The sequence below is a fragment of the Anguilla anguilla genome, chromosome 1 (assembly GCF_013347855.1).
Source record: "Anguilla anguilla isolate fAngAng1 chromosome 1, fAngAng1.pri, whole genome shotgun sequence".
In the NCBI taxonomy this organism is placed as follows: domain Eukaryota; kingdom Metazoa; phylum Chordata; class Actinopteri; order Anguilliformes; family Anguillidae; genus Anguilla; species Anguilla anguilla.
In genome coordinates, this window is record NC_049201.1 from 71,134,633 (window position 1) to 71,156,753 (window position 22,121).

The following is a 22,121-nucleotide window of genomic DNA, read 5'->3' on the forward strand; positions in this document are numbered from 1 at the left end:
GGCCTTGGTGACAATTCCACACAGTTGGCAGGTCCCTGAACTGCGTTAGGGAGAGGAAGAGAGCGAGAGAGGGACAGAGAGAGAATACTGAGAGGGGGGTACGGATCCCAAATCATCTCTCTCCCAATTCACCTTCTCAGAAACGTTCAGGAATCCAGGAGGACCAGGAGGAGAACATGAGAAGTACAAACTTTTAACTAAAATACATTCAGAAACTACGGCCTCTCCACCGTCCTCCACTTGAAACTTGAAGACGTGCACAAGCCCCAGGGGAAAGACTCTTTCAGTGAGTATCCTCTTTATTCTATTTTCCCTTTTGTTATATGTTAAATATCCAGCTGGGAGATTTTCTAGAGGATGATTAAGTTTGTGCCTGCTTGTGAGAGAATCCTTTGGTTAGTGTTTCAGTTCATACTGTAAATAAAGAGATATTCATAAATAATACTTTGCTGATAAAGTGGTTTGCATAGGCAATGCTGGAATTTCATATGTATCTGGCTCTCTTGAAGTGTCTACACCACTACTCTTTACAGCTTATTCTGTCCCGCTGTCTGTCTGCCATTCAGTGTTCATGTGTCTTTGTCAACCCATGCATTAAAACATTTTGTCCTCTGTAGGGGTGCAGCTGTCCTGTGTCAGTGTTCTCCTGTTTTTGGGCCCTTTTCCTGTCTGGTTCTGTAACTGTGTGTCTGTCTCTGCCTCGGTTTTTGTCTGTTTTTGACTGTTTTTGACTGTCAGTTATAGTCATTTTCTCTGTGATCTGACTTGTTTCCTTCATTGTCCTGTGTCTTTCTGCGAGTCTGTCTGTCTTCCTTCCATAGTGTACATTTGCCTTGTGGCCCATTCACTTTTATTTCCCTCTTGTCCTTCTCTCTGTGCGTTTGGGTGTATCTCAGTGTGTTCTGCTGCTGTCCTTATTTAAGATACAGCCAATTTACCTTTTCCTTTGATTCTACAGCAGAACGCAGGCCACGACGACAAGTGACATCCGTCCCTTCAAAGGAGGAAGCCCGGATTTCACGCCTTGTCCCCCTGCAACTTCTTCATCTTCCTCTTCATCATCATGACTCTGCTGGCCTCTGAGAGGTCTCTCCTTATCCGAAACAAGTTCCGTTCAGGTAAGGCTGATCTCTTGCTGGGATTATAGCTATGTTACGCAGCAGCAGTTTTTATGCGAATGCTTCTTATGGTTGGCCAGTTATGATGTCATAATTAAGATGGTGGCCTGCAGTGACTATCAACATTGGCATGGTCATTACAATGATTGTTTATGTTCAGGCAATAGTATGACAATAGCAAGACGCAAATGTAACATTACTCATTTGAAAGCAAATGTGCTGAATTGCGATGAATATCCGCAGTGCTCCTCAAAGAACATGAAAAGATGGAAATGAATGCTTGAGCTTGAGAATAAGAATCATTACAAAATGGCACAAACCAATCCATGGTGAACTCTCTGCTCACCAAATGGGATATGAATATCAATCTGAAGCCTAACAGTACAGTTCCAAAATGATAGTAAAAAAATTATTCAAAAATATTGGCTGGTTTTGCATTTAATTTTATCTTTAATGATGTTTCACATAAGATAAAGTGTGGCATTCTGCAATTGCAAAAAACCGTTTTGATGTAAACTTGTATCACTATTATTATTCTTCTGTTTTGTATGAATGGAGTAAAGATATCATTTCATCATACATTTTTTAATTGCAGTATGTAAAATTTTTATCTTACATGAAACTACCATAGATGGTTAATGTATGAACCTTAAATAAATTAAATTGGATGGCTTTTCAAGGCACAGTGGAGTTCCTGGACTTTTCATGCATTTTTTATTATAAGTGTAATTTCAATTGGTCATAATTACAATAATTTAGAAGCCTCTTCAAAGTGACTAATGTGGGAACAGGGATGATAAATGAATCAGTTTCCAGGTTTGCGCGCATGCAATCCTAAGCGTATTATTAATAATCAAGTCTGGATTGTTTTGCTACTATATATGCATGTAAATTGCATGAAATACAATTAGGAGCCTCTACAAAACATGATGAATTCACAAAACACAACCTGCGATATGCCATTACATACAACTCATCTAAAAGGGTGAACAATCAAAGAATAATTCTGGTTTTAAATTATTAATATTAAATATCCTCTCTCAGGGAACATTACCAGAGGGTACAAACATTTTCATCATTTTCTTTTTTTGACCCAAGTCACCATAAGGCCTCTTTTTAATCTTCCCCAGATGAAATGTGTCCTTAAATAGGTACTAAATGTTTTTATATTTTCTGAAGCGTGAAGCAAGCCTTTTCTTTTGTGAAACTTGTGCAGATGTGAAATGTTGAATAGGAAATTAAAAAAAAAAAAAAAAAAAAGAATGCTCTAAGCTACTGAAATGTGTTGCTCATTGTATATGATGGTTAGATTGGAAGGAGGCCTAAGGGACTGTGTGTATTTAGAGGCAGATGAAAGCTTTATTTTTGCTGAACTGCAGAGTTTCCCCAGCACGCTGTGCTGGTGCGCTAACGCTGAGGTATGTGTACGGAGCGGCATTAAATTCCGCCATTCAGCTGAAATTAAGTGCAAAACCGCGACGGACTCGCTAATCACCGCAAATTACGACCTCGCCATTATCATGGCTGTTTATTTAATTACTTAGCAAATGACCTTATCCACAATGACAATGATCGTGCACTTAGTCAATGCACAACACAACCTTGAAATGCTGCCGAAAGGAAACACAACTGCATGAGCACACGTAGGGCAACGTATTATAACATAAGCTACTAATCCAGTCATGTCCCATATTGGATGATATCATGATCTGCACGAGTTGTAGTACATGACAAACTAAGATTTTCCGTACAATTCCATACATACACTTTAATGCATTTTAGTGGGCTGGTCCAATTACTTATGTAATCTAGCGCACAAAAAGGGAAACATGTTGGCACAATGGATCTTCTGGTGGACAAGCATCATCACCTCAGTTCAGTGTAGTGGTATCAGCACACAGTATAGGATTGTATTTCATAAAATATTCAAAATAGGGAAATGATGTTTACAGCACAGCGGGGGTGTCCAGTCTTATCCGAAAAGGGCCAGTGCAGGTTTTTGTTTTAGCCCGGCACTACAACACCTGATTTAACTATTTAACTAATCATGGTCTTCAGTCAAGACCATTAGTTGAATCAGGTGCATTAATGCTGGGCTAAAACAAAAACCTGCACCCACACCGACCCTTTTCGGATAAGACTGGACTCCCCTGCGACACAGCATCAGCTTGATCACAAGTGGCCGCACCAAAAAATTAATGAATTTTTGTTTGGCCAAATTTTCTGCTTCCTACGGCTACTTTTAGCAGCTCCCTCTAGCTTGTCTCATCAGTATCTATTGGTGTCATGGATAAATTCCATTCATTTGTTTTTTCCCCATACAGCATTAGATGTTGTGCTGTGGTAATGTATTGCTTTATTTTCTAGGCCCCTTATTTTATGATGCCGTGCAGTCAGTAGATAATACTGTACTGTATTGTACTGAACAAAATTACTCCTGACTTTATTGAGTCTTATAAAGGTGCAGACCATTGGTGTGGACGATTAAAATCCATTCTGCAATGCCCTAATCGAGAGACCATAAACACTACAACACACAGGGCATTTTGTTACAGTCAAATTCAGCAGAGTAAGCAAAATCTTTTCCATTAAACAGCCATGCAACCTGATTTACTAAAGTGCAGCCCATTAAAATCCACTGCAGTTTAGTACAGTGGAGGATGGCCTTCTCATATCCCACATTTGCCCAGTCCATTCAATCTCAGTCTACTAAGTTCAGTGTAATGCAATATATGCACTGAATACGTCCGGCTTTTCAATTAGGAAATACATACTATTTTCGAGAGAGAGTGTGAGATAGAGAGAGAGAGAAAGAAAGAAAGAGAGGAAGAATTTACTTAGCACGCATGACAGTGAGGGAGGGAGAGTGATAGAGAGAGAGGGACAGCTGTAAGGGGGGATGGGGGACAGAAATAGACATACTGATGGATAAATAGTTACCTCCCCTCCCTCCCTCTGTTTCTCTCAGATCTCAAAACTCAGCACAGAGGTGCATGATGGGAAATGTCACCAAGCTAACACCTCCCCAACCCTCCCCCCTGGTTATAATTCACTTTTTAGTTTGGCTCCCCGTGTACATGTGTGCATATGTTCCTTTCTCCGTGTTTCACATAGAAATGTGCCTGTGTGTGTGAATGTGTGTGTGTGTGTGTGTGTATGTATGTATGTATGTGTGTGCCTGTGTGTGTGTTTGTGTGTAGCTACGTTCATCCCAAGATGTGACGTCATAACATTGATATTTTCTGTTTCATATTGTACATGACTGCACGCTACATTACTACAGTGTATGGCAGAGCTGCTCTACACAGATTTCAGATTGTCTTTCAGGAATTCAAAACTCAGTTTATCTCTCATTTCAGTACTGCAGCTGAGAATACAGAACCGCAGGCAACAGAATGAAATCAGCGCAGACACTGGTATGTTTATGTGTGTGCGTGAGAGTGTGCACATGTTTGTGTGTGTGTATGTGTGTGTGTGTGTGTGCATGTCTGTGTGTGTGTGTGTGCGGTTCTACGATTTTAAGAGTAAAAGGTAGTGAACGGACAATTAGCAGGCATTCCTCTTTGGAAAATAAATACTTTAGTGGTGTTTCATATTACAAAAGTTTGAAATAGGACGGCAGTACAGTCAAAAGGATTTATTCTGAGCGTGTCTGTCTGTCCTTTCTCACTTTACCCAAACAGATGACTCCATTTTAAAAATATTGCTCTCCTTCCCAATCATTGTGATGCAGCCTCTCTTTAATTTCCTCTCTGCTCTCAAGGTGTGAAAGCAACCTGTCACTCCCAGCCTGGGGAGAAGGACAGAAGTGATGCAGTGGTGAGCCATATGTTCTACTTTTAACCTTTCTCTGTCATGCTAAAAGCAACAGCAAATGAGTCACAGTACTGCAATTACTATGATTACCTTGACTGTTGTTACACATTCAGCTCTGGTTATATGCTTGAAATGTGTTAATGTTATTTGTAGATATTTGAAAAAATACTTATCACAGCAAAAAACTGTTTTCCATTTCAGTGTGTGCCAGATGACAGCGTAACCCGAAAGTCGCCCCCTAGTGGCTTGAGTACCGAAACTGCGCTCAGCACTGGCCAAGGTGACAGTTCTATCGACGCTGCTTGTGATTATTTCACTCTAATGTGTGACAACATCCACAGCATTGGATGTTCTGGTGCCTCCATTTGAATGATTTTCTCTGCAGTTATATTCTGATGGTCATATCCATAGTACATATTACCTGTATATTTTAAAATCAATTTACATTTTTATCTCTTATTTATATTTTTATGTGAATTTGGAATGCCATATTTGATATATGCAGTCATATATAGTCATATTTATAGTCATATTTGCAGGCCTATTTCATCTCTGCAGCATCCCCTATTAAATCAGGGCAGGGCTTGAACACTGTGAACTGTGCAGTCATAGTGGTGATCTATTAAAAAAAAGGGGGGTGGGGGCTTGCAAAACCATCCAGGCTGCAAACCTGCTTACCTGGACATAGCTAATGCCAACTGTATGTGACCCCATGAGCCCCGCTGACCACAGCTGGCACTGCCACAGTTGGGATTTGATTCTGAACCATGGGGCATGTCACTGTACCAAGCATTATTGCTTTAGTTAGGAAATGTTGGTGCCTGTTGGCTCTTTTCCTTCAGTTTCCCTCTGGTTCCCTCTCTCAGCCGCTTGCTCTCCAAAACCTATGATGAGCAGCGTTCACTGTCTAGCCAAAGTAGTGAGTAGCCTAGACTTCTGTCCTTTTGGTTTCATCTTCTTTCTTTGTTTTACATCCTCTCGACTGAACAATGTGAGTTTTCACTTAGGAACTCCAGAAAGAGCAGCTTTTTCAAGCCTTTTTGAAATAAAGCCCTGCCTGAAATCCAAACCCATAACTCCCGTCTCCCAATCTGGGCTCTCAGTCCATCTCCCAGCACTGCACACTATGTGGCCGCACAACAAAAGGCCGAGGCGTGTTCTGCAAGACTGACTGACTGACTGCCTGACTGACCGACTGTCTGACTGACTGTCTGACTGACTGACTGACTAACTGACTGACTGACAAACTGTCTGACTGACTGACTGCCTGACTGACGAACCGCCTGACTGACTGACTGACGATCCGCCTGACTGACTGCCTGACTGACTGACTGACTGACTGACTGTCTGACTGACTGACTGACTGACTGACTGCCTGCCTGTCTGACTGCCTGACTGACTGACTGACTGTCTGACTGACTGACTGACTGACTGCCTGACTGACTGTCTGACTGACTGACTGACTGCCTGACTGACTGTCTGACTGACTGACTGACTGCCTGACTGTCTGAATGACTGACTGCCTGACTGACTGACTGACTGACTGACAAACTGTCTGACTGACTGTCTGACTGACTGACTGCCTGACTGACTGACTAACTGACTGACTGACAAACTGTCTGACTGACTGACTGCCTGACTGACGAACCGCCTGACTGACTGACTGACTGACTGTGTGCGCTATTGTTCCTCCAGACTGGTGCGGAGGGGGAGGCTTGCGGCAGAAGAAAGCTCGGCTGGCAGAGGACCTCAGCGAGAAGATCCAGCGCCGGCCAGGTCCTCTGGAGCTGCTGCACAAGCACATTCTGCCCCTGGAAGCCAGTAAGTGCTGCAGTCATCACATACACACACACACACACACACACACACACACACACGCACAGACATGCACACATGTGCACTCACACACACACAGACATGCACACACACACGCACACAAACACACACGCACACAAGCACAAGTACACGCACACACACACACACACACACACATGCGCACACACATACACACATACACATGCACACACACACAAACGCACGCATACACACACACGCACATGCACACACACAGACATGCACACATGTGCACTCACACACATGCACACATGCACGCACACATGCACACACACACACACACACACACACACACACTCGCACACATACAGACACACACACACGCTCAAACATGCACACACATTAGACAGAGACATTAATATATGCATGCTAAATTGCACAGAACTGCAAGAAAATAATGAGCACATGCAAGTCCATGAATGCATGCAATGCTTGTAAAATACTAAATCTGCAGCACAAATAGAGGTCAATAATAATGCATTCAAATTTATAACACATGTATAAATGCATTACTTAAAACTTAATTTGCTGGTAAAAAAGGGAACGAAATCAGTGAAGGTCTTACATTCTCCAGCTTCACTTATTCCAAATAATTGTCATAATCATTGAGGTGTAAAGCTGGGGACATGTCACTTCCATTATTTAAATTGCGGGCGAAATCAGTGACATGGTCACTACTTATAAAAAAGACCTTTCTAATAAACATTTCTGCCTTTTGGGGCCACCAGGTTCCATTTCTTTCCCTCAGGCCTCTGATGTCTTTGAAGATGACATCTCTTGCTCCTCCTCTTCCTCATCTCCTGAGCAACTTGGGATTCACCAATCACCAGGCTTCTCCATGTCGCCCGGGCTGGCAGGGGACCAATCGTTAAGCGATTTGTCGCCTGGTTCCACCCCCCTCAATCACAGCCCCAACAACTTTCAGGTGAGAATCAAACTTGAAATAATCAGTTGATATAGAAAGGCCACATGTAAATGTCATCACAATTACATTGTAATTTTAAAAAAAGAACTTATAAAAGGACTTATGGTTACTGCGAAAAATTACTGTGGCATATACAGTATATGCGGCATAGAAACAAGGTATTGCCATGACAACGCCTGCACTCACCATTTAAAGAATGAGAATTGACTTCCATATTTATCATAAATGCCAATGGTATGGTGCCATAATGAATATACTCAAACACTAAAATGGCTGCAGGCAATGTGATCAGGTGATGATTTAATTTTAAAGGCAAACAGACTGTTGTCCAGTTAAATATTTTATTTAAATAGTGTCTTGCTCCTCCCTAACCACAGTGTAGCTTGGCTTTGCTCCCGGCAACCGAGGGCATCAGCCAGCCAATGACCATGACCGTAGCTGAATCGGACTCCATGGCAACGTCCGGGAGAACGAAGAGCATCTTCCTAACCGCTCAGACCACGCCCCTGCTGCCAAAGGTCTCCATTCAACCTTTCGCAAATTACTCACTGGTTATTATTGACTAATGTGTGTAACATTTGATTCACCAACAGGTATATAAAATGTGTCGTGCCTTTTAATGAAAGGGTAATTTAGACTCTTCCTCCTGTGCTCCATTCTCAGGTGGTCCAGCAGTCTTCAAGTCCACCCCCTCAGCCCACTCTCACGCCCCCTACCCCCTCCTCTCGCGTCGCCCGCTCCCGAAAACCCCGCGACTCCAAACCCAAAATGAAGAAGCTGAAATATCACCAGTATATTCCCCCGGATCAGAGGGGCGGCGCGGGGGGCGGGGCCGGTGGTGGGGCCATTCACAGGAACGCTGCCCCGCCCATCGACCCCGCCTACTCCCGCCTCCTGCAGCAACAGCAGGTGTTTCTCCAGCTGCAGATTCTCAACCAGCAGCAGCAGCAGCAACAGCAGCAACAGCAACAGCAACAGCAACAGCAGCTCACTGTTGCACCAAGGTAATGATGTTCTTCAAATGTCGTTTTTCACTTCATTGAGCGCAATGAAATTAGACATGCTATGTCTAAAGTGCTGCCATGTTAGTGACATCGTGGAGCACATTGTGTACCCATATCATTATATCACAGGAAGCCTCTCCTGTCCTGTCCTTTCTTTACCCTCATCAGTGATCAGCAGATAGTGAGGTTTACTGGAGCAACACCACCGGCCTGCCCTCAGGCTGTCCCCACAGCAACAAACCCCACCCCTCCGGTGGACTCAAGCCCCGCCCACAAGCCTGAACTTCTTCCCCCTAACCTGGATGACCTCACGGTATGGACGATGACCCCACTGCGTACAGCGGTTGCGGCATGTGCATTGAATATGAGAAATAATTTTTAAAGATGATTTTTTCCTCCTCTCTTTACTGCTCTTTTTTTCCTGTCCACTTGCACCTGAACAGTTCTGTCGCGCTTCTACCCCTCCTCTTTCTCTCATCATCTTTCCCCCCTCTCAGAACTATTCACCCTTTCTCGTTCCTGTTTCCTTATTGAACGGCCTCTCTCTCTTCTTGCCTCCTGTCCCTCCCTCCTTGTTCTCCTCTCTGGCCTGGCTAGGTCTCAGAGCTCCGCCAGCAGCTCCGCAAGCGAGGCCTCCCGGTGTCCGGCACCAAGCCCTCCCTCCTGGAGCGCCTGAGGCCCTATCAGCTCCCCCGGCCCTGCATCGCCCCCGCCCCCCTCTGCCAACCGGGGACCAACATGGGGCCGTCCGGCCCCGCGCTACCCCTCAACCCCAACTCCGACCCCCCTGGCAACCCGCCCAGCCTCTACATCCAGCCCGGCGGGGTCCCACCCAACGCCGCCGGGGGGGAGCGGCCCTTGGCGGGAATCGGGTTCCTCGCTGGAGGCCCCGGCTCAGCCGCCGCCCTTCCTCTCCCTCCCGCTTCTCCCGCGTCCTCCGGCGCCCCCTGGAGGGCTGGCCAGGCAGCGGAGGAGAGGAGCGTGGAGATGGAGATGAGGGAGAGACTGAGGAGCCGGCCAAGGGACAGGGCAAGGGAAGGGTGCAAAGACAGGGCAGGACGCAGCGTGAGTTTATACGACATCTTTTCATCGATAATTTATCCATTTCAGTCAACAACTGTGTGGAGTATTTCATCTTATAAGCATTGTGCCTCTTTTCCATACTGCCTGCAGTCCTGTGAGAATGCCCTCCATCCATTCCTGCAACAGGAAACAGGACGTCTGAAGATCAACTCAGAGGTCGATGGAAAAGAGGTGCTATTCACACAAGTAAGAGTCAGATGTTGACTAATATTTAAGTATTTCAGCTGTGGCTTTGATTAAAGTGTATACTTTTTAAATGAATATCCTGAGTAGGATGTGATTAATTAGCTAGGAATTTAGCCTTCACAGTGCGTTATGTTATATTGCTGTTATCTAGCAGATGCTCCTATCCTTTCAGAGCAACAAATGGCAAAATTAAGCTCATGAGTGCTCTCAGTAAGTCATCGTTCAGATACATATAATTATGAATCTCTAATAGCAACAACATAACACTAAAAAAAGTAAATAGTCTGTAATCCTTGCACAAAAATCTACTCTTGACATACTTATTTGTCACTGATATTATTTAACTGTGAAAACTTTTTGATAGAATGAAACAGCAAGCTGCTATAATGGCATCCTGAGTTGTTTGCCATCACAGTGTTATTTTGATTAAAATAAGCTTTTAAAACAAAATGTTCAATGGCATACATAACCCCTCGTATTAAGAGTCCTATGACCAGGTTGTCTTCAACCACTAGAATAGACATGTCATTCAGTGATGCAAAGCAAACATGTTTTAGCTTGTATAGGACTGGCGCTCTAACTTTCCACGTAAAACAAAAAAAGAAACCCAGCACAATGGCGGTTAGGTGAAGCATCTCAGAACTAGTCATGTGGGTTTCTATCTAATCAACATTTTTCACTAAAGAATTCCCACTTTGCCAACAAGTTCTGACGTGTCTTTGAGAAACTCGCCATGCTCTTCAAAACATTTTTCACCGTATTTTTCCCTTATGATCTGCTGGAAAATAAATGCACAAAAAATAACAAAACTCTTTAATGAATGTTGCTTTGGAATAGCCTATTTACAGACCTTCTACAGTAATGTTTGCCACTACCATTTTTGACCAATGCTAACAAGTACTAACAGTTACAATAAAACATTCTGGCATACAAATGTGATCCAAATATACAGAGCATTTTTCCCTTTTCAATCATGAATCAAACATTCAGTCTGTTTTTATGTAGTATGAGTGAGTTGTGTTTGTTCATTCTTACCTTAAATATCCTGCTAAAGACCCAGCCATTCATTTTTGTCTGCTGTAGGGGACACACGTCTCTGGTCTTAATCTCTGGAACCATACATCCTACTATGCTGCAACCTACACTACAAGGGACAGTCAATAAAAATAAAATTAAAAATAATTAAAAAAATATTTTCACTGCAACATATTTTTGTCATTTGAGACGCTTTTACGCGTTACTATAAAATTCAAATGCTTTTCTGCCAGATCTCAGGAGGATATAATGTACACCATGTCACTTTTTAAGCACCTAATAAGCCCAATTATCAGATATATTCTAATATATTCTTATGACATGTATTTCAGTATATTAAAAAGATTATAGCTCTATCTGCTCAATGCTAAGCTAATTTCCATATGTGTCTTTTCTTGACCAATAAGGTCTTTTGCTGCCAGCCCTGTGATGTGATTGGTCAAGATTTTGAGTTGCCAATGCAGATCACTGCCAGTCCTGTTCAGGCCCCTCCCAGCGCAAGGAGTCTTGAAGAGGAGCTACAAGAAGCCATTCAGAGAGTCCAGGTCAGAAAGGTTGGGGAGGGGTTTTGCTGTCCCAGCACAATGTATTCACTGTATTCAAACCCCATCAGCCTGAATATTGACAGTGCATCTGCAGGCTTCTATCTTTGTCCCCTGACTGCTGGAATAAAATTATGCAGCGTTCACATGCGCACAATAATAGTGCCGCATCAGCCACATCCGTTTCGCATTCACAGTGTCACAGTTAACTGAGGGTGTCATTAATCTTTTGACTGCGGTGTGTATTTGGTTTGACCTCTGTCTAACGCCGTTGTCAACGTTCCAGTATTTGTAGAGCAGTCTGTTAAAATATACAGTTTAAAAGTATATGAATCTTCTTCCTCATTCTTTTTGCCCTTATGTCAGATGGCCCCCAGTCAGTCCATTGATGACATTCTGGATGAGCCTATAAGCTGTGCCGGTGAGTCTTACATGTATGTTTTTCATACATTGTTTAAATGCATAGTCAGCATCAGTCCTTCCCATTAATTAATTGGATTGAAGTTTTATTTGGCTAGTGTAACCATTAGCCATAAGCCTCTGTGTAAATGTCTTACTGGGTCTTTCTTTCTCAGATGCTGCCTCCTCTGTCTCAGACCTTCAAGCTGCAGTGGCTGCTCTTTCTGGCTCCTCCACATCACCTGTCATTGACCAATCACAGCCACCTGTTCACATCAAAGAGGAAAACTTCCTGTCCTCCCCACTCTGTTCCTCCCTCCTTCTGGAGCTTCCTCCGTCCCCCTCAAGCATCTCCCAAGTAGCTCCGCCCCCTCCTCCGCCTCCTCCTCCCATCTGCACCACCCCTCCACCCATGACTGCGTCCAGGAAGAGGCGAGAGGCTGCGACCTTTGACCCGGCCGACTGGTTGGAGTCCCTGACCTCCGGCCTCCGACCTCTGACTCCCCCCGCTGCCCCGTTTGTGGAAACCGACTTTGGCCTGGATTCAGACCTCAACGTGAATCGGGTTTTGGATTTGATGGTGGAGCAGTGGTGATGGTAGGATCCAGCTAGCGTGTGTGTATGTGTGTGCGGGTGGGCGGAGGGCACAGTGCCACTCCCCAAAACCGGGCCACAGCCGTGAAGGAATCTCACCATTCAGGACTTCATCAAAGACAAATACTCCTGACTGGGAAAGGATGGAGGAGTGAAATGGGATTCTGAGGTAGGCTACAATAATTCAGGGAGGGGAGCTTTGACAGTGGTGGGAACCTGTTGCTGTGTGGAATCATGGAGGGGATAACTTGCAGGGAGGAGATGGTGTTGACGGTTTGGGTCACCTCAGGTCTGCCTCATGCGCTGCCCAGTTGAATTGGATGGTTAAAACATTTGTTCATTCACATGACACTCATCTGAACCTTTGCTCTCCCTGTCTACACATGCAGCAGCCACCATCTTGTTTCAATTGGCCGTGCTGCTCCACTTCTGCAAATGGTGAATTTCTGCTGTAGAACCAAGATAACTTCCTCAATTTTCTGAAAGACCTGGCACATGCCCCAGATTTTAGTCAAATAATAACCGACTTACAGACCATCCCCCTTTCCTCCCCCGCCCCCTCATCCCAGCACAAGCTGATTGCTCGTAGTGCCTGGTCAGTTAGAGTCATGCTAGTGGTTGGGGTTTTGTGTGCGATCCTGCATAGTGTTGGGTTTGCCTGCTGTTCGTCCATCCATCCTCTCCTCTCCTCCTTTATTTCACCCGCCTGTCTCTGTCCACTGCTGTGACCAAGCAGGAAGTGCGCGAGAGCGGGTGACTGCGGCTCTGCGTTCCACGCAACGTCGAGACGCAGACGCCGCTTTCCCCGACAGCGGTCCGTTCGGTCGGGCGCGGGCGGGGGTCGCCCTGGCGACGGGAGCTCAGAGCTGTTTTGGTGACAGCAATGGCTGAGGACAGCACTCACAGACGTGCGCGCACGCATACACTCACTGCGCACACATGCAAGTCTGGTCGGCTATACAGAAAGTGTCTGTTAGACAGCTTCCATTCATGTACATACACCAAAATCTGTGTAAACGATGTCAATATTCAATTCATAGCGTTAATCACTGTGCCCTACTGGCGCTTGCCATGTTTTAGGAATCGTATAGTGCCTTTGTGTGCCCACTGTGAGTTTGCCATTAGGATTACAGAATGTTGAGGCATTACAACTGGGCCTCTGTGTTTGCTGTGCTCAGAGTATTCACAGGGGGCAATACGGTACGAGGCTGCACTGGGTATGAATGCAGATACGTGCTTCTTCTGAGGTTGCAATCTCGGGTCTCAGCTGGGGATCTATGACTCACAGTAACACAGTGGAACAGCATCTTTGGCCCGGCTCCGAGTCACGCATTTTCCTTAAGACGGTCTTTCGTTCGCCAACATGGCCAAAATGGGTATGCTTGGGTAATGCAGTTTTTTAAAATTATTTTCTTGAAATGTGTGGCCTCAGTGCTCAGTCAATGATGTACGAGTCTATGTCATTGATGCAGTGAGCCTGCAATCATGACATGTAATTGTGGGCCTGCTTCTTAATAAGTCACAAATCAGCATGCCCTAGGACCACAGTAACGGCTCAGTAACGGTTCTTTAAATTCAGCAATTCAATCACAGTAACTTCCTCAGCTTCTGCCATTTACTTGACTTAAGCCCCTGGATATCAAAATGGTAAGTGCAATATATGTGAAGGGTTCACCCCTTGTGAACTCCTACAGATCTATGCCGTGCATCAAGAAAGAAAATCTGACATATAATAAAATAATAAACGTGTAATTTCTTCAAAAACCCTACAAAAAAAATCTATGCAATTATAATCAAACACTTTGGTCTGCAAATGCTCTTATATTAAGATGAAATGCTGGATAATCACAGCATGTGTTGGTGGTGCTTTTATACTTGATTTTGGCATCTGTAATTCCATCTACAGTTTGTATCTGTCCCTGTTTTTTCTTGCGTAGTACAGTAGTCCAATAACCAAGACATCCATTTTTGACCATACATTTCCAGCCAGTGTTTGAGTTGTGCTTACAGACTGTCATTTACCCACTACTGATTAATTTATTGATTAACTTATTCAGGCGATGTTGTCCAGGAATTTTCAAATTGTATTCTGACTTTAGAAATTAAAAAGTCTTAATTGATTTTGCATCTCCAGATATTTGCCCTTGTCTTACTTTGTAAATGTCCATTTATGTTTGCAGTTTTGTTTTTTCGTTGATCTGAATGTAGTAACCAAGGACCTTTATTTTATTTCTTTGATTTATTTTTATAGACTTGCAGATGTCGAACTCTATAATTTCCCTCCATAACTCTCAAAACAGAAATGTCCCGCCTTCAAAATTATATGCTATGATTCTTATGATCCAATTCTAAAACTCATACACTTGGATATTCTTAAATTGCCTTTCATTTCTGTAATATAATTTACACAATAAACAATTACCGTCTATAAAGCACCCTGATTTGTCATTATGGTTTATACACCAGCAACCAGACTTGTTCCTTTTCAGTTCACCCAGACACAGTTGTGTACTTTTTAAGGAATGAAACATAACAGGCCCTTACTTAAAGCTAATTATAGAACTTAATTAGATTCCATGAATTAGGATAGTAAGAAATAGTTTGAAAAGTTTCAATATGCAGCTGATTTTCTGGTTTAAACAATATTTAACTGAAGGAACAGACCACACAGCTGCATCTGCGGCTGTAGATATGAGGGGAGCGGGGGTTTGATTTAGGGTTTTAGCTCAGTTTAGTTGGGGATAATGCTGCTCAATTAGCTTGACTAAATGAAGCGCTAGTCTTAATTTGACAAACGGCTCATGTTTTCTTCAATGGAAACGGCCTGTAGCAATATCGCAGCACAACCCGCTGCGCTGGAAGTTACGCTCCAGACCTTTTCAGAGCTCCCGGGCGCAGGTCTGTTTGCCCCATTGCTACTCCCAGGTCCACTGCCACGCAACACGGCGCTGTTGATCAATCAATGGAGTGGCCATCAGCTCTTTATCTCACCTTCCCTGACTCTGAGAACAGCCTTTGACGGCGTGCGCGGGAATTCCCCGCGGAGGCCTTCCTGGACCGCGCGCGGTGTCTCTGAACCCCCCCGAAGCCGCCGCTACCGAAACGTTATCTGCTGTCCGACAAGGGCAGGATTGTCTCATGACTTCCTTCTATTGCGTTACATTGCAATCACTTAGCCAGACGCTCTTATCCACAGAGCCTTGGTCAATACGCTGGTGGCTATTGACTGGATAAGTCAACAAACAACAGTGGCGCACACACACACACACACACACGCACACACACACAGAGCGTAAACAACACATGGTGGAACACTGTGCAAACCATGCCAGACAGCCAATATTTGGCTAATGAGATCTTTTCGCCATACCCAGTCATATTTAAACATGTGCATGCCGAAGCAGGGAGAGTAGACAAAGCAGTCCCCCACCACACCCCCCCCCCCCCCCTTATGAATATGCAAGCCGAAACTGGAGATCAAAAAGCTATTCACCTCAACTAAGTTCAAGTATTTAAAATGCAATATTAGGTCATTCCATATGCCAAGAGCTTCCAACAGTAAACCGATACTAATAGTATCAGTTTAATACTATTGGCCAATATGCAGGAAGTTCACATCTTCTCACCCTTTCATTTACTGAACCCTTCTCCATATTCATTCACAATGGAAAGTGTCACACGGTGAATATAGAAAAACAAACAGACCATGGAAAATAGAGAAACAAAGAAAGGGAAAAACAGGAGGCCACAAATCACCTGGTGTAGGATGGACCAAGCCAAGGGAGGCGCCGATGAACTTCAATACAGTGGAAAAACTGGTGTAGAACAGGTTTCAATGGTGAATGCCGCTGGTAAGTATTCAGACCAAAAGAAAAAAAAAAACCTGAAACTGATCCAAGGTTACTGCTAGGGGGCAGACTACTATACCTCTATTTGACGCTCAGAAATGCATTCATTGATTGGAGGAATTCTCTGACCACTTTGCTTGCATTTTTCCACAATGCAGTCATCAGAAAGGGAGAGACCTCAAGACCGATGAACCGTCATTGAGATGCAGTCACAGGTTCTTTACTGTTGACCGTTGACAAATATCAGCAGTGACATCCGATAGAGCAAATTTGTCGTACGGCGGGAGGTCAGGAAAGTCATGTTGATGAGATCTGATCAGGAGCCAGAGAGGCGGTAAGATGCCTGAATTGCTGCTGCGTGAGCCTCAAGCCACAGGCTATCACACGCACAGGTTTCTGTGTTCAGACCAGATCAAGATCACATGATGGGTGTGAAAACAAGCTTATTTAAGGTTAGGATTAAGGTCAGGTTACATTGAGTCACATTAAGGGTAATGATCTTGATTCGACGTGCGTGCGCAATAGCCTGCATCTTGGGGTTGAGGCCTTCTGACACCGGCTGAAGCTATAGTATGCCCTGCAGCCATAAGAACAGAATGAGCAATAATTCTAAAATGCACCCGTTACCATTCTGCTTTTACAGCACAAAATCTCTGGCTTAATGATGCACTTTTCTTGGGCCTGACAACAATGATGTCAGAAGAATCAAGCGAAGAGCAAACTACCTCGGTGGCCTGTTAAGTGGGGGGAACGAACCTTCACACCTTCACAATCGACATACCAAGAAATAAAGAAAACCTCTACAAATGATTAAACTATAGAGTTGCAACCAGTCAAAGGTAGTCTTGCAATGATTTGCAAAAATTAAATAAAGTGACTATCAATAATCAATTCTACTTTTATAATAATAAAATAAGCACCTAGTTCACTTACTGTAATATACTGGTATTCAAATAAACACTGATTTCAACTACTGTACAACATCACCATTTGTACCATAGGAACTCAATGGATATTTTTTGAGAAGGTGCAAGTATGCCAGGTACTATTTATAAACTCTGATTGCCTATGGGTAGTAGGCTAGGCTATGCACACTTCTGTTGTTTTCTAAAAGGAGCTAAATAGATTTTGGAAAACCAGTCAAACAAGCCACAATAGTTTACTGCAGGTAGCTAGACGTTGGTCTCCGACACAGGAAAATATTCTTCCAGTTCACTAAATGCATACACACATTAATCATGAAAATGGTTGCGAGAAAACAAAGAATCCTGGGAACAGCTTTAATAGGCATGTAGCCTGCGGCAGCACATGATAAGATAGGCCATAAGGTTGAAAACATGCACTTAAGCCTAACCTACCACACATTTTAGTTATTTTCTTACAATGCTACTGATGGGTTCTGTCTTGCAGGTGATGTACAGTTGTCTCTCCTCTAACCCCTTTACAATTTTCTGGGTTTATCTGGGACCTTTGTGATGCATTTCCCACTATTTAAACCTAAATCTGCTGTACTTCCTCATCTTTATCCTCTGTCAACCTTCTGGCTTGCATTTATCATTTTCTCCATTCTCCCCTGAGATAAAAGTCTAGGGGTTATTTAATAATTCTCCCTGTCCTACTTTCAGTATTTTTTCTCTTTTGGTGGTGCCCATCGCCTTTTCTTAAATATAACATCTGTAGGATTTCTGCTCTTCTATCAACATATCATCTGAACTCTCCAATCACATGTTTGGATTCTTGTAAGTAGTTCTACTTTTGCTGGCTTTTGTCTTCTTCATGTAATGGAATTGCTTGCAGTGCAGTATTCTCTCTTCCTAATATTATTCTTTTCATCTGTTGATGTGTTGGTTTGCCGTTGCAACTTGTGTTTGTTGGAAACCCTGTGTTCCTGCTTACTGCCATGTCATCTGACTGGTACTATTTTATTTAATTTCTGTATTTCTGTTATTCTCATTGTTCCTTCTCTGATTTACCTCTGAGGTAGTGTTCTGCTGCCAGTCTATTGTCTCAGTGTTCTCTACCAGCTCTTAGTCTTTCTTTAGTTGTGGCTCCCAAGAGAGGAATGAAGTGCCTGCTGGTATAAGCCCTGCCCCCCCCTCCCCTCCCCCCTCTTGAAATCAGATAGCCTTTAGAGAAGAGTAAATTGAGAAATCAATGCACTGTTTATGAAACCGAAGCCCCTAAATGTGCAGGTGCTCTTTCAATGGAGACCGAGCACGCGAGGCAGCAAATGGTCAGTTCGCACGCGGAACACGGGCTACATGTCTGGCTTGCAAATGGGGACTTATGAAGATTTATGTGGCTTAAGATCTTGGGAACAGGCTGCTGTTAAGGTGTGTGTAATTTAGGGCTTTTTAAACACCAGGGATGTACACTCTGGGCAGGAGACACACCGGCACATCATGGCGTCGCTGCCTTCACTGTGACATCTGGCTTCACTCCTTTCAGTGCATAGAAATATATTCAGGAATGTACCCACATGTGTAACCTAAACAAAAAAAATCCTGTTGGCTCAAAGGTGATGGCAAGAAAAGAATGTCTGTTTTCAAGGGGCGTGTCTTACCCAGTGTGTTCCAAATCACATACCTCACCTTAGTGGCAACAACAACAAAAAAAAACAGTATGCAGAAAATGGTTGAACAATTATTCACAATACAAGAATTTTATTTTTGCAGGGTTTTCACAAGTTAGGCAGTGTAATAAAGAATGTACAAAAATGGTTTGTGTACGGAGTACAAAAATATGGGGTTGATATAAATATAAATCTATAGAGATCCTTTCAAAATTTTAAATAAGATGGTAAAGTAGTTCCTAGGAAACAGTGATTGATATAGTTGGCTTGGCTTATGCAAGGGCAGTATGGAGTCAGTCTTTGATCCTCTGTCCAAAGAAGAGGTTAAATTGAATAAAGAATACAGAACTACAGCTGCTGCACTTCATGCAACCTTCCTGGCCTGTGTCTTTGAGTGCAAAAAAAAAAAGTAAAATAAAATTTAAAAAAAAACAACAACATTGACATAGAGGCATAAATCTTTAACATTTAAAAAGCTTTTTTTCTTTTTTTTTTTTTTTAATTTCCATGGTTCATAGCCCTCTAGTCTTTCCAGTGCACCAGCAAGAAAAAAAAATAACGAAGGGCCCAAACTGTTTGCTGACAAATTGCAGAGCACTTAAAATGATGCAGACTACAGCAGCCCCGGGGCAGGCTGCAGCCGCAGGATGGTAAATGGAGCGCCGATGCCCAGAATGCTGCGCTCTCCGCCGCCAGGACTCCAAGTCGAGCCGTAACTCCACATTACGGGGCCCCGCTGGCAGGCGGAGGTGTTCAGCGATATTTACGCACGGTCGGCCGTTTGGCCGTGACGGGCCAGCGGGTTTGAGCTCTCTTCCAGGCCCGGGCCCGCGCGGGGGGGAGGGCGTGACCCCCGAGGAGCGGCGGACACGTGCAGCTGCGCGGCGCGATAATATTAATGCTCCTTGTCAAAAACCGTGGGCCCGTTTGGTTGACTTTGGGAATTATCGTGGCGTTCCATCAAATGTGGCACAGTGCTTTGAGGTATTAGACATGCTAGGCCTCCGGTGGACAAAGACACGGCTCGGTTCCTCTGGCGTGGCCCAACCTATCGTATTACCATGGTAATGGAGATGTTTTTGAAGGCTTTTCTATGTGTCTCCCTGAGAATGTTTTCACATGTAGTCTGTTGCGTCTATTGCGTCTATTCATCAACAGCTAGACAATGAATAGGACTAACTGTGACCCCCCCACATCAAGCATTCTTTATACATTTTTTTTCAGTGACTTGAAAGGACCATGTTATTCCAACTTGAATCCTTTCTGAAAGCCACTTAAAATGCCTAGAAAAATCTTTAATTTTATGAAATTATTTGATAATAACGTGTGTACTGTGATTAACTGTGTTGTCAGATTATTTGTCATATGATTTCAAGGTACAGTTTAGTTATGCACATAAGTTATGACATTATTTGTTAAGCAGCTAATGTGAATTTATGTTCAGATTGTTTCTGGTATGTATGGTGTTAATAGAGTTGAGTGGATGTCGTAAGTGAAGATAATTGGGGGTTGATGGGAGTATGACACGATGAAGTGAAGTTTCTATGCATGTGTTATTGAGTTTGTGTTATTGTGTTTAGATGCGTATGTGGGTGAGTTTGTGTGTGTGTGTGTGTGTGAGAGAGAGAGAGAGAGAGAGAGAGACAGGGAGAGAGACAGAGAGAGAGAGACAGCATGTGAGCCAGGATGTTCACATTTCTGAAGCTGACCTATCTGGACCCGAGGAACTGACAGATAGGGTGTGAAAATCACTTGGCCAGCTTGCCAATGTGTGATCTCCTGCAACGTGACAATGGAGGTCTTTATGATAATATGTCAGAAAACAGTGACAGTGACAGCCAAAAGAAAAAAAAAAAACCTGAATCTTTTTGCACCCTGAATTTTTGAAGACCACAAACAATAGGGTTCAATGAGTTGGAATGAAATGGCAGAACATATTTTTCTCAGGTGGTTAAGTGTGGATGTGTCCCTGCCATTGGCACATCAGGGGCAAATGTGCGTGTGTCTGTGGATGGCACGTTTATGAGCCTGCCTGTGTGGATGTAAATGGGCCTCTGTTTATTTCATTTTGCTGCTGTTTTGTACATTTTAAAACCAATACAATCTTCAGAAGCTTCTGAAAATTAATTCGCTAGCAGCTGCCCGCTACGCAGGCCGTCAACCGTTTTCCACGCGTCTCCGGCAAAAAGGCCTTTGAAACAAAATGTAAGGCGTGAGTAATACCAGCTCAATTTTAGCGAGTCACTTCCTGTGTGGCAATCTTCCCTATAGCGCATGTGGAGGATTGCTCCCCACTCACAACCACCTCAATCCAAACCGAATGCTGATATGAGTGCATTTCGTGGGGGGGGTGGGGGGGGTGGGGGTTGGTAAAGGGAGGGGGGGCAGCTTCAGCAGCCCAGGTTTGAATACGCTGCGGAGGTGTGTGGTGGGGTCCTGGGCTGGACTGAGGAAGAGACCCAGCAGCGCATCGTCCCTGGAACAGAATTGTTCCATAGCAACGATCCCAGACATCAAAAAAAGGCACAGCATCAATCCGCAGCTTTCTCCTTTTCTGCCGTGGAGCGCTTTGTGCCGTGGAGGCTGCTTGCGGTACACCGGCGGTTAATTTCTCACATTCGTTTTCATTAGGGATGGGAAGCCGGGGGGGCCTTCGGCGCGCGGCGAAAGGCAGCGCTCACTCCATATGGATCGAGAACCATCAGAAAAAATTCATACGGGCGAAACCGTCGAGCTCTGTTCGTCCGGCAGGCTTTTGAGGACCGCTTGGGATGTTCTCGAGGCGGGAAATCCGCGTTCCTGCGCGAACGGCGGGAAGATGTCCGTTCATTCGTCAAACCTGACGGCTCATCAGCGGAGTCACTCAAGTGAGACACCCTCTGCAGGGGAGAGGCTCAGTAATTTGGCAACCTATAGGGACCATTAAGGGATTCACACAGGTGGTGAACCATGCCCCTACACCTGGTACGGAAAGGCTTTCAGTTATATAACTGAAAAATGGGCAGACAATATGAGCGAATTCACAAGGATATGAAACAGTACTCCTGAACTGCTATTATGATGATTTTCGCTCACTATTGAAGATTAAATAATTTGGCTCTATCATGGATAGAGTTTAGGTATCCTTGCAATGACTGTACAGATG

General features: G+C 44.0%; 1 protein-coding gene across 1 annotated transcript; it reads left to right on the forward strand.

Annotated features, from left to right (window-relative positions):
• Positions 1-12: 12 nt before the first annotated feature.
• On the forward strand, positions 13-14,689 carry si:dkeyp-69b9.3 (myocardin). Its single transcript, XM_035409286.1, has 15 exons — positions 13-286; positions 959-1,118; positions 4,478-4,534; positions 4,882-4,937; positions 5,136-5,214; positions 6,630-6,755; positions 7,517-7,713; positions 8,091-8,231; positions 8,377-8,717; positions 8,886-9,030; positions 9,315-9,782; positions 9,891-9,986; positions 11,429-11,566; positions 11,930-11,984; positions 12,139-14,689. The coding sequence occupies exons 2-15, from the start codon at positions 1,064-1,066 to the stop codon at positions 12,555-12,557; spliced, it is 2,373 nt and encodes a 790-aa protein (XP_035265177.1). The 5' UTR covers positions 13-286; positions 959-1,063; the 3' UTR covers positions 12,558-14,689.
• The last annotated feature ends 7,432 nt before the right edge of the window (positions 14,690-22,121 follow it).